At 42.9% G+C, this 12,165-nt stretch overlaps 1 protein-coding gene across 1 annotated transcript; it reads left to right on the forward strand.

The window, feature by feature from the left end:
• The first annotated feature begins 7,735 nt into the window (after window positions 1-7,735).
• On the forward strand, window positions 7,736-11,815 carry LOC118792016 (proteasome subunit alpha type-6). Its single transcript, XM_036549699.1, has 7 exons — window positions 7,736-7,902; window positions 8,739-8,833; window positions 8,959-9,040; window positions 9,393-9,548; window positions 10,438-10,616; window positions 11,314-11,408; window positions 11,681-11,815. Exons 1-7 carry the CDS (start codon window positions 7,827-7,829, stop codon window positions 11,736-11,738), a joined length of 741 nt encoding a protein of 246 aa, XP_036405592.1. The 5' UTR covers window positions 7,736-7,826; the 3' UTR covers window positions 11,739-11,815.
• The last annotated feature ends 350 nt before the right edge of the window (window positions 11,816-12,165 follow it).

Genomic DNA, 12,165 nt, shown 5'->3' on the forward strand with positions numbered 1-12,165 from the left:
TTCTGTCTCTCTGAACCCAGTGGGGGAATGCCTTGACCCCCACTCTCTCTGTCTTGTTCAGAAGCAGATCTGGCCCACACATAGTGTATATTAGCAAGCATTAGTTGGTGAGGTCTAAACCCATATGAAAAAATAATATATTAAGAATATATTTCAGAGAATATATTTTTAGCCCCATCAGTATTAAACATACATAAATTAGTGCTGTTTTGGTATATTAATACATTTTAAATGCATGTGCAATATACTACTTGGCTAAAGAACATATTTCTCAATATATTATGATATATTTCATTTTTGTATGGGAAACCAGTTGACCGAGAGGACTCCTTTCAGTGCACAGCTCCGGGTCCTGTAATGCTTTGGAGTGTGTCTTGGGGACTTGATCTTATACACATCCAGAAATGAAGCACTCCTTTTCTGGATGTTAAATGCCAATTGAAACTGGTCTAATTCTGCCATGTATGTTTGTCCTTGTGCTTTTAGAATATTGCATGTAGGGTTTCTGCTGGATGCCTGTCCCATTTAGCATAGTTGAGTGTGTTGAGTGGAACTCAAATCTTACTCCCATACAGTGCAATCAGCTGGATAATTTCTTTTAATTGCAAATAGAGCTCTACAAGTTTTTTTTTTCTCCCTGAGGCATTAATTGTCAAACACAGGTAAGTATAATTTTGGGTGTGATCTAGGATGGGGTTTCCTAGAATGAATTGGAATCTATTTTCCTGACTTCTGAAAAATCCTGACATTTGTCCTCTTTAAAAGTATCGCAAGGGAGCAGGTCTAGCATTAATTTTGGAACAGATCAAACGTCTGCTGTAGCCCTTGTTTTGTGGGAGATAATAGGATCGGGTCATCCACACAGAACAGGAATTTGACCTCTGCATTGTAAAGACAGAGGCATGTTCCAGCCACACCACTAACTCACAATGTAAATGTTGAACAGTTGGACTGCAGTCTTCACCCTATCTCTCTCCTTCTCTCTCTCTGTATCTCTCTCTCTCTTCCTTTCTCTCTCTCTCTCTCCCACTCCAGCCCTATTACCCAATTCAATTCAAAGAGCGCGGTGTAGTCGTGAGGACCCAGGTTTGTCGGTTCCTGCTTCAATGCCCAGGTGGGGCGTCTGCCGTTGCACCATTGAGCAAGGCACTCAAGCCGAACAGTCAAGATCCAGCTGTGTTATGCAAAGTCATGCAAAGTTTACGAGCTTCACAGGACCAGGCATGTAAATACGTTTTGCCATAGCGTGACAAAGACAACACCAGAAACTTTACTTAGGAAGTAGGCGTGATGCTGCACGACGCCGTCTTTAAACAAAGTGCATCCTTATTGGGAACACGCAACAGAAGGACGTGTCCCCAATAAGGATGCACCACCCCCCACCGCTAGTGGCACCCCACACGTATCATCCTCACCCAGGAGAACCGGTCGCTCGTCCGGTCTGAGTTCACAAATTCGCGGGGCCCTGTGGGGGGAGGGGAAATACGCGTTCCTCATTTCGCTGAATTTGACGTGCCTTCTCTGAGTCTTTGCAGACTGCGGCCGGGGTGCAGTGCAGAGCGGTGCCCACAGACCTGCTTTGTGGGAGGGGGGGGTGGCAGGGGGGCTTTCTGCCTACTGTTGCAAGATGACTAACACAGATATCCGAGCGCATTGCCAAAACATCCCCTCTGCCCCCCCCCCCCCCCCCCTTCACTCGCGCACACGCGCCAGTGACTTTTGCCCTGCTTGCCACCTGAAACTGGTGCTGTGTGCAACCATGATCCCTGGGTCTTTGAGGTGGGTTCCTGGTGATGTCACAGGAAAGTGGTTAGACTTGTCAGACAGCGCTGAGCGTGTGCCAGTGTGCCCGTCTCGCGGCTCCTTTCCTCCTGCTGCCTGTTTGCACTGCGCTGCAGCAGTAACAAATCATTTAGTTAAAAACCTCTACAGTTTCACGGTATTTACTTCCAAGGAAAGCATTTGATAATGTACAGTGCAGTGCAAGCATAGATCTGTGGACAGTTTCATCTGTAAGCACTATATATACAGTGTATATATATATATATATATATATATATATATATATATAGAGAGAGAGAGAGAGAGAGAGAGAGTGAGTGAGTGAGAGAGAGAGAGAGGGATACAAAAGATGACATATTAATCTTCGGAATGACAGTCCAAAAGAGAATGTGTCTATCCAACAATTATGTTGAATGTGGTATGGTGTATGTTAGTGTATTGGAAGCATGCTGAGTATTAAAAGTAGTTAACTCCCACTACAGTTGACCCGTCTGCACAAAAATTAATGTGGTCAATCAGATATTCCCCGCAGAACCATGTGTTGGTTCTTTCCAGAGCCTAAGGGTGGAGAATAGGGTCCCATCATGGTATTTATGAGGGAAAAAGAGCCCACGCGTGGACACAGAATGTTTCCACAGAGCTGTGGTGCTGCCCCTTCTGTCTGACCTGGGTGAGGGCAGAGGCGGGGTAATGACAGAAAACTCCCAGAGTGAGGGAGAGAACAGAAGTGAGAAAGAGAGGGAGGGGAGAGAGAGAGAGAGAGAGAGAGAGAGAGAGAGAGAGACAGAGAGAGAGACAGAGATGTACCTGCTGACCGTGGGCCGGCCGGCTCATAACAGTCTTTTTCGCTTTTATAAGTTTAGGGCAGTGGGACGATGGGGCCCCTTTAGTCCATGGAGATGTTCGTCCCCTCCTGCTCCACCACCGGAACAGCAGGCAGGAGTTCTGGTGTTTTATTTTTTTTTGCACAAACCCCGCTGGGACATAAATGCACCACCACACGCGCGTCCACCTTGTGAATCTGTCATGCAGAGGGGGCATTTTTTTTTTTTTGGGTATTTCAGAATGAGGTGCTCTTTTTCTGGGAAACCGCGTGGCCTAATCGAGAGAGATCTGATGAGCAGTTTCCTCTGCGACCGCATATCAGCACGGTAAAAAGGTCGCACATTTTCACTTCGCTGGTGCAAAGCAGTGTATTTGTGCCGAGGCTGAAAGCTGGATGGCAAAGCCACCACAGGGTTTGATTTTGCTTCATAATGGGGCCCCAGGCTCCATCAACACCAGCGTCTCAGTCTCGGTGTTGATTTTGTAGTGCTGACATTTTCAATCTTTGGCTGAAAATACAGCTGGAAGCAGAGACGTGTCATATTTTGACACTTATTAACCAACAACATGATAGGTCACAACTCAGCACTGATTGTATCACCACTTCCTGTAAATATAACATTAATGCAATCACTTTTTATCATATTTTATAAACAAATCCATATGACTCAATAAATAATAAATACAGGTTTATTGTACAAGTACATAAAAATGAACCAGTCATTACTTCAATTTTCATAGTTGAGAGCACATATGATTAAGCCGCCTAAGTATACATTGAAATGAGTTCTTTCTGAAGTTATTATAGGTTACTTAATGCCGCTATGCATAACTTTAATTGCTTATTAATTTAAAAATGCAAAGTAATCCAAATGTCAGACAGGTCCAGGTTTAGTGCAAGTTAAATAGTACGCAAAAATTTTAAATCTAAACCAATTTAAGTCCTAGGCTTGTTGAAAATGATCTACATTCTTCCACAGTATGAAAGGGAAAACGCTGATCTTAAGGCTTTAACAGGTTAATATAATCCGTAAATTTATAAATGACTGACTTTTAAACCCTGCCATTTAATTTTTTTTTCCAAATGACATTCATCTGTTTTCCTAAACTTCAGAAATCACAAACCACTTCCGCCTGAACATCATATCAGTACAACAGTATCAGATATTGGTATTTCAGGTCACGTAGTTCCCTTCTCATAACTGTGTGCCATTTCCCTTCATCAGTGCCACGGACAGCCTCATATTCTCATGTTTGTCTTGTTCCCATGACTACGGCCTGGCGGAACCTTGCCCTGCATGAGAGCTCCCTGATCAGGCGCCCAGACGCACAGCAGACATGCCACATGATATCAGCTGGGCAGAAAGAAGTTCCAGTTCCATAATAAGAAATATTAAAAAAAAAAAAAAAAAAACAGACCACCCTAAAAAATGAGAGCGGTGCTTTTTTTCATGTTTTTTTTTTTTTCATTCAGAGAGCAAGGTGGTATTGCCTTTTCCTGTTTCCACTGTTTAAAGTGTGGTATGGGGAATGCGTAATGAGTGAGGAGTCACAACTTACCCTGGGTGGCAAGTGCTGTGATTCATCCAGGTGTGAGCTTGTCGTGATGTGTGAGTCACCTGTTCCCCTTTGCCCCACACTGCCCCGTGTGATCCCGCACACTGCCACTTGGTGGCAGTGGAGAGGTGGGGGGATTTCTGCAGGGGAGTTTGGCACAGATGTACAACCCCCTCCCCATCAGTGCTGAACAGAAAGGGGAACTGGCCCTATGAGGAGACGTGGCAGCATCTGGAAAAGGGGGAAAGGTCAAACAGGAAGCTGCCCCTGCTGCTGCTGCTGCTGCTGCTGCTGACTGCGTTAGGATGTACTAATTCACCTGCTACACCGCCCCCACCCTCGCAGGGACCAGCAGAACAGGCAGAGGGAGTTTCCATTCAGATTTACCACAGCACCCAGTACCCTCTGAGATTTGCCACAGCACCCTGGGACTTCACTCACTCTAGGTTGTATTCAAGGTTTCCAGACTAACAGCCAGTGCTCTCTGGTTTTGTACACAAGCTGCAGCTGAAGAGGAAATTTTTCCTCAGTTTCATTTTTGGGTCAGACAACCACAGACACTCAAGCGTCTCTTTTTGCACACCGCTGTCAATCACAGTGACTTCATACAGACTAAAGAGACAGCAATGTTTTTTTTTAGGTTTCCTCTTTTTATTCAATCCCATTCATAAAAAAGCTTTCTGATTAATAAAAGTTTTGTGTGGTAGGAAAATTGATGCAGAATGTGATGAGGCAGATTCTTGCACTATTCTTCATTCCTATTCTCTATTCCTTCCACAGAAAGAAATCTGTCACCTCACTCAGTGGATAGATATGCGCTGACACACACCAGGAAATGCCCCACGGATTCCAGATCCAGTGAGTGGCACGCGTGGCTTGGGTGATGGGGATTTCATGGAAAAAAAAATCTCCCTCCTTTCCCAAACAGCCACTCAGGCAGGGGCTTCCTCTTTGTTTAGCACTAAACCGAAGGAGCCAGCATCAGTGAGGGCTTTTTGGTTTTTCTAAATTGCAGAATTTCAAGAAGAGCCAGAGACAATGACAATCCTTGATGTGTTGTATTTAATAATTTATGCTTCATATTCTGTGAGGTTGCCATATGTTGATACGTGTTTTTTCTTTAGTTTTTAATTTTTATACAGGACAAGTAGATGTCTCATTTCCTGTCCAGGAGGAAACAACATTATGCTCGGCATGAGTAAGTAACCCACATAAAAAGACCAAATAAGGGTGGCTGAAGAATTGGGTTTTGTCGGAGAGGGACTGAACCACCCACCGTATGAGTGTGTCAGCATTTGTCCGACGGCCGTGCAGCTGGGGGAAAGTCCTCACAGATGTGGAGTGTAAAAAGAGTAAAGCCTGACACATCAAAGACGGAGCACTCGCCAGGTACGCCCTGGGAATTTTACACAGTTGCACAACAGAATAAAAAATGGCATCCGTGTACTTTGTGTGAAAAGAAACTTATGAGGGCGAGCCAAAGTTTCAGAATTGTGCAGGCTGTTGATTCTTTAGTTAGTGGGCCGGCGGGTCTTAACAGGGTCTTGCTCTTGGGAGGGGGAGCCTCAGTTCACCTTCATGGCCACAAGACCTATCCCTACTCTTCTCCTCTTTTGTATGCTTCCCTAGTTTATGACTGTTTAGGCTACAGTGTTGAACAGCCACATTACATATTGTACTCAATTTCCTTGCCCGCCTAACCTGTTGCCCCTTTTCTCTCTCTCTCTCTTTTTTCATCTGCCTCCTTCTTGTTATCCAAGCAACAATTGCTCCTGCAACCCAGCCCCAAGCATCAAGAGGTCACTATGACTATCATTCATGCTGTTTTTTCATATCATCTTGCATCATTGGAAATACAGGTCATAGATGGATTGGAAAATCCCAGATACCCCTGCCGTATTCTTATTTGGATGGGAAGCACCCCACCCTGAGATATCACTGGCCTTCAAACAGTCCCCGGACCCATGTAGTGAACAGATGAATATTTTCATGCTCTAACCTTCCAAATGTTTGTCTTAGACTTTCGGCTCTCTTTCCCACTGTTTTGTGTGTTTAAGTCAGGGAATCATTTTCCAGTTCTTCCCTAGTTGGCCCTGCTTTTGTATGGTTTTCCCTGTGGAGAATGAACCAGTGTTCATTCAATTCAACAATTTGTGAGATTACCATTGTAGAATGTATTATAACAAAATACATTTCATTTGATTGATTTCTTGGATATGATTCAATATGGATTCATGGTATTCATGTATTCCTAGCTGCTCCTTTCTGAGGAGAAAGCGATTTCATTCTGCTTGCTGGTACTTTCCTGTGGGAAAATGTGCACGTCATTAGGCTTCCAGGTAGTGCTCCTTCCTGATTGGAAGCTACAGAATCAGTCCAACCCTTCATGGAATGGAAGACTTCTGGTTAATCATAAAACCAAAACGTGATTATGAGACCTGAACTGTCATCATGACTCCTAATGGATTATCAGGTGATCTACTCCTACTAATCATGACTGTAAATATAGGCTTGGTGGGTGATGTGATGTTTCTTATCATTTTTACATCTACTTAGTCATTTAGCAGATACTAAACCATTGATGTTTCAGGGATTAAGAGTTGCCAAAGTGCATACAGCCTTAAACTATTACTATACAACCTTAGAATTAAACTGTATTACCACAAATGCCACAGGTCTGTATCATCACAATCAAGCTTAAGACACTGAAGAATCTAAGAATTTTAAATTAAATTGCACTCTGGTTTAACATATTCTACCTCATATTAGTGTTAGGAGGAGGAGGAGGAGGAGGAGTATGGAGTGCCTAGGTGTATTCTGAAAAAGTGAAAATTCAGTCTCCCACTGTTCTAACAGTTGTGGGGAGCTCATTCCACCATTTGGGGACAAAGGAAGAAAAGGGTCAGGAACAGGATTAGAAACCCTTCCAGGAGGGAACTACTAAGAATCCCTTTCATGATAAAACACACTTTGATGCTTTAGATAGACTTGAGGCCCTCTAAATCACTGTGCGTTTTAACACGCTTCTTTTTCTCTTCCTATCCAGTTTATTTATGACTTTTACATGAAACTGTGGTGTGTATTTGCATGGCTCTCCATTGCCTACTGATTACAATGCCACATTTCTTTTTGCAATTTAGGTTTGCAGCGCACAGAAAAAAAATCTAAACTGTTCACTGAAACAAGGAATTATCAATGACTGCCAATCACAGTCTGAGTCCTGATTCTTTTTTAAAAAAAAAAAATACTGTAAATGAACATTAAAAAAAAAATAACTCGAAAAAAATGTGCCTAATTTACGTCAATGTGTAGCGTTTACATGCCCCAATATGGAATAAATAACCAGACGTTAATTAAGGAGAAATATGGGGGAAAAGACGTCTAGCATTGAATGTGTCGGGAAATTAAGTGCATACAATTCAATTACCAATATTCATTACAGATTCTGTGAATTACCGCATTTTTCTTGGTTACCCTGGAGCTTACAACATAGGCAACATCCCATCCTCCTTTTATCACCAAGGCAACCCCTTCCTTTTCCCCTATGACCCCGGTAGTAGAATACCAACTACTTTCCGGTGGCTTGTTGTGTCTCAGTTGAGTTTGGCATATCGGCTTTTTTACTCTTGAACATTTGTTAAATAAATACAAAAAAACCCACAATGTCCCGAGGATCAAGTGCGGGATTCGATCGACACATTACGATTTTCTCTCCTGAGGGTCGCCTGTACCAAGTAGGTGAGTACGGGGCGCTTTTTCCTCTGCCGTGCAAGGAAGCATCCCCAATACCGACAGAGAGCTAGTTAGCTAACTGCTCTGTCATGGTTCACATTGCTGACACGAAAACCGGTGCAGCGTTATGTTATTGTTGGTGCAAAACAGATTTGACTAAAACGTGGTTTAAGTTTTTAAAGATTTATCTACATCGATTCTGAAATTTGCCAATATTTATCTGTACATGTGTAGGTGTTCTGTATGAGAAGCATTTCATTGTCATGCTGCGAAGGCCTACAACTTATTGTCATTCACTACTATGAAAACCGAAAGCTAACTAGTTAGCTGCCGGCTAAACTTTTAAAGTAACGCAGCTAGCCGGTTAATCACTTAGCTAGTCTGTTTTGCGCTACCGAATTAGTCAGTAATTCACATTTAACTTGATGCAGGTTTTCCTCTTTTCACCAGTTTGCTAACGTTAGCTAGTGGTGTAACTGGGTAGTTAGCCGGCTAGCGAGCTAGCACTGTATCTGGCATCTAGCTATCCAGCTAATCAAGAAGTTTTGTTAGCTGACTGACAAATTCAGTTTAGAAACAGCTTGGTAGCTAACTGTGTTTTATATTTCAATTAAGAAATTTTGCAATTAAATAGCTAAACTGCATTTTTTTGCTGAATACTAAAAAAAAACATCAGCTCTTATAGCCCTATCTTGGACGTGATGATTCATAATTTTTTCTGTCACTAGCTGAAGTGACTGCTTATATAGGTCAATATGTGGATATGTATTTGTAGGTGAATGAGTGAAACTGCAGACTGTTGTGTAACAAATCCATTGTTTTGTGCTATATGCTCTTTAAAGAATATGCATTCAAGGCTATAAACCAAGGCGGCCTGACGTCAGTTGCGGTTCGAGGTAAAGACTGCGCAGTAGTTGTTACACAGAAAAAAGTGCCGGTAAGTGCATGCGTGGCTCCACCATTGATCTTACTCATGAGCTTGAAATACAGCGAAGTTATAGCGTGTTTAATATAAACATTTCTCTTAATGCCCCTGTGTCTCCTTCTCCTTCTCTGGTGCAGGACAAGCTGTTGGACTCCAGCACTGTCACTCATCTCTTCAGAATAACTGAGAACATTGGGTGTGTGATGTCGGGGATGACAGGTAGATTATAACCATGCTTTACCTTCTGTAGACAGACAGAATAACCCACTTAAATTAAATGTAGATTTTTATGTATTACTTTGACACTTCCACATGAAAAACAAACACCAGTCTTAATGAATGGTTGCATCATGTGAGAAATGTACTCACAGATTTAAACCAATCAAAATCATGTTTTACCAAACTGAAGTTTTGATTGGTTGAAATCAGTGGGTAACAGAAAATATGGGGCAACCCTCTCCACTATCCCGTGGTCGGCAGTCGTCCTCATGATTGATCCAGTCTTGCACGGTGTCATTTGCAAGGTTCTCACCGGTTCTCTCCCCTCTCTGTACCCTGCCCAACCCGAAAGCCGACAGCAGATCCCAGGTCCAGAGAGCCCGATATGAAGCGGCCAACTGGCAGTACAAGTACGGCTACGAGATCCCGGTGGACATGCTGTGCAAGAGGATGGCCGACATCTCTCAGGTCTACACGCAGAACGCTGAGATGCGGCCTCTGGGCTGCTGTGAGTATACCACCACTCTTCCAGTAACAATTTTAAAAACCAAGGTCGTTGAACAACCATATTAACACTTCTGCATTTACCTTGACCAACACCCCAATAACTTTAACCCTGTAGGCCGCTGTATCTCTGTGTCAGCACCACTGGCTTCTTGCTGTGCTTGCACCTGTAGATTAAAACCCTTTTGGTCCCAGGGGTATTTTGCCCCATTTTTGCTACTTGTGTGCCTGTACAACCCCATCTGTCCAACTCATACACTAATACTGCATATCATTGTTTTCAGCAGACCCAGGGCTACACAATGAGCCCTCTTGTTCAACTCTAAGAAACACTACCAGCCTAAGACAAGGCCTCAAACAGTAAAAAATTAGTCACGCCTATTGGAAAAAAGAGGAAATTATCTTGAATAAAAAGTTATTGAGTCGTGGATCTTTGACAAAAACTTCATGAATTCAAAGTTCCAATATCTCTTCAATGTTTATGCGTATTCTGTATGCGCTGACAGGACAGCTTTGCCTGTGAAGAGGCGGGGGAGGGGGGAGGGGTAACTTGAAACTGCTATTGCCATAGGTTCAGACGATACTTGAATCAACACTGTAGCTTGTGCCATTGCTGAGGTAGCAATACATCTGGTAGCAATACATCTCCCACCAGCAGGTCAGTGGGACCCTGGGAGTTAACGTGCATGTATTGTTTTTAATGTGTTCTGTAATGCTCCAATGCATCCATTTTGCAATGTCTTTGATTTTTGTATGATATTTGTATGTCTGACTGAATTTGCCTTTGTGATCTCTTTGTCGTCAGAGCATAGCATGATTGTGACCAGTGTGGTTTCTTTATCTGTACTGCCGTTAAGATTGTGATCAATGTGATTTTGTTTTCCGTGCCGAAGGCATGATCGTGATTGGCGTCGACGAGGAGTTTGGCCCTCAGGTTTATAAGTGTGACCCCGCCGGCTACTACTGCGGCTTCAAGGCGACGGCGGCGGGAGTGAAGCAGACAGAGGCCACCAGCTTCCTGGAGAAGAAAGTGAAGAAGAAACTGGACTGGACCTTCGAGCAAACCGTTGAGGTAAAATCACATTATCCTAGTAGCCCACTGAGGTAAAATTGTTGAAGTAAGATAAAAAAAAATACATTTTTTCTGGTAAGACTGAAGTAAAACACGCACTCCTTGTAGTAGACCATCCAGGTGAAGGAAGAATTCCTCCTGGTGAAATGTTGAGGTAAAAAGGAAGCATGTTGAGGTAAATGTAAATAAGGTAAATGGGCGGTAGTGTAGCATAATGGTTAAGGCGCAGGGCTTGTAACCGAAAGGTTGCCGGTTCGATCCCTGCTGGGACACTGCTGCTGTACCCTTGGGTGAAGTACTTAACCCACAATTGCCTCAGTAAATATCCAGCTGTATAAATGGATAGCATTGTAAAGAACTGTAACCTATGTAAGTCGCTTTGGATAAAAGTGTCTGCTAAATGAATAAATGTAAATGTATTTATACCAGCAAGCTGTAGAGATAAATGGGACATTCCTACCTTTATATTGTTGGTGTCAAAAATAAATCCCCTGCAAACTATTGAGGTTAAGACCATGATCTTCTTGGTAAAAAAAGAAAAAAACATGTTTATTGAATGATTAAATGAGTGAGTTCAATTAAGAAATGACTTCTGCCTTTAGTGTGAATATCCAGATATTTGTAGGTAAATCGAGGTATTATGTATTTGATTGGTGGTTGGGTATTATCAATGTGTATTTCTCTCTCCCTGTGATAGACGGCGATAAGCTGTCTGTCAACAGTGCTGTCCATCGACTTTAAACCCTCCGAACTTGAGATCGGGGTCGTGACCACAGAGGATCCCAAGTTCAGGTAAGAGGTTGTGGGAGCTAAGTAATCAAAACTATTGTAGATGCATTCTGCCCCTAAGCACTGATCTTGGATCAGTGTTTGCTGTGGTGTTGGTGTCATTTGAACAGCTAATGTAGGCTTACCCTAAACATCACAAACTACTGGAGAACTAAAAGCCTTAAATGCTTATGTTCTTTCTCTGACTCATGTACGTAAAGTAGATGCATCCTTGGTGGAAGATTGGAACCAACAGGGATCCCACATTTCATTTTGTGTCTGTCTGCCCCTTCCAGGATTCTGCCGGAGGCTGAAGTGGACACACACCTGGTCTCCCTAGCAGAGAGAGACTGAGAGCTGCTTCTGAGCTTAGCTAGCAGGAGGAGAATGGAGCGAGTGCTGTTTCCTGTATATTTACCCTGTTCCATTAAAGATAACATTTTGGAGAAAAAAGCAAATGTCTCTGCAGCTTTTATTTCTCGAGATCTCCTGTGCCACAGAACTGTGCATGCTTTCAATGTGACCACAACTGCGAGACCGCAGTCATGCGCCTGAGATCCACATGTGGTTTTAAGTCGTGCTTTAACAAAAGCCCTTCTGTCCAACATGCATCATTGGGGCACATAAAATAACAACGGAGATGAGATGGTTGCATAAGTTATTTAACCCTTTCATATGTGACTCATTTTATGCTATGTAACCAGCGTGTTATGTTACAGGGTTCGTTATGTTTTCATGAGCGTTACTAAACTTCTCATAGTTTTTACTGCTGCATCTGCTA

Source organism: Megalops cyprinoides, chromosome 17, assembly GCF_013368585.1.
Source record: "Megalops cyprinoides isolate fMegCyp1 chromosome 17, fMegCyp1.pri, whole genome shotgun sequence".
In the NCBI taxonomy this organism is placed as follows: Eukaryota; Metazoa; Chordata; class Actinopteri; order Elopiformes; family Megalopidae; genus Megalops; species Megalops cyprinoides.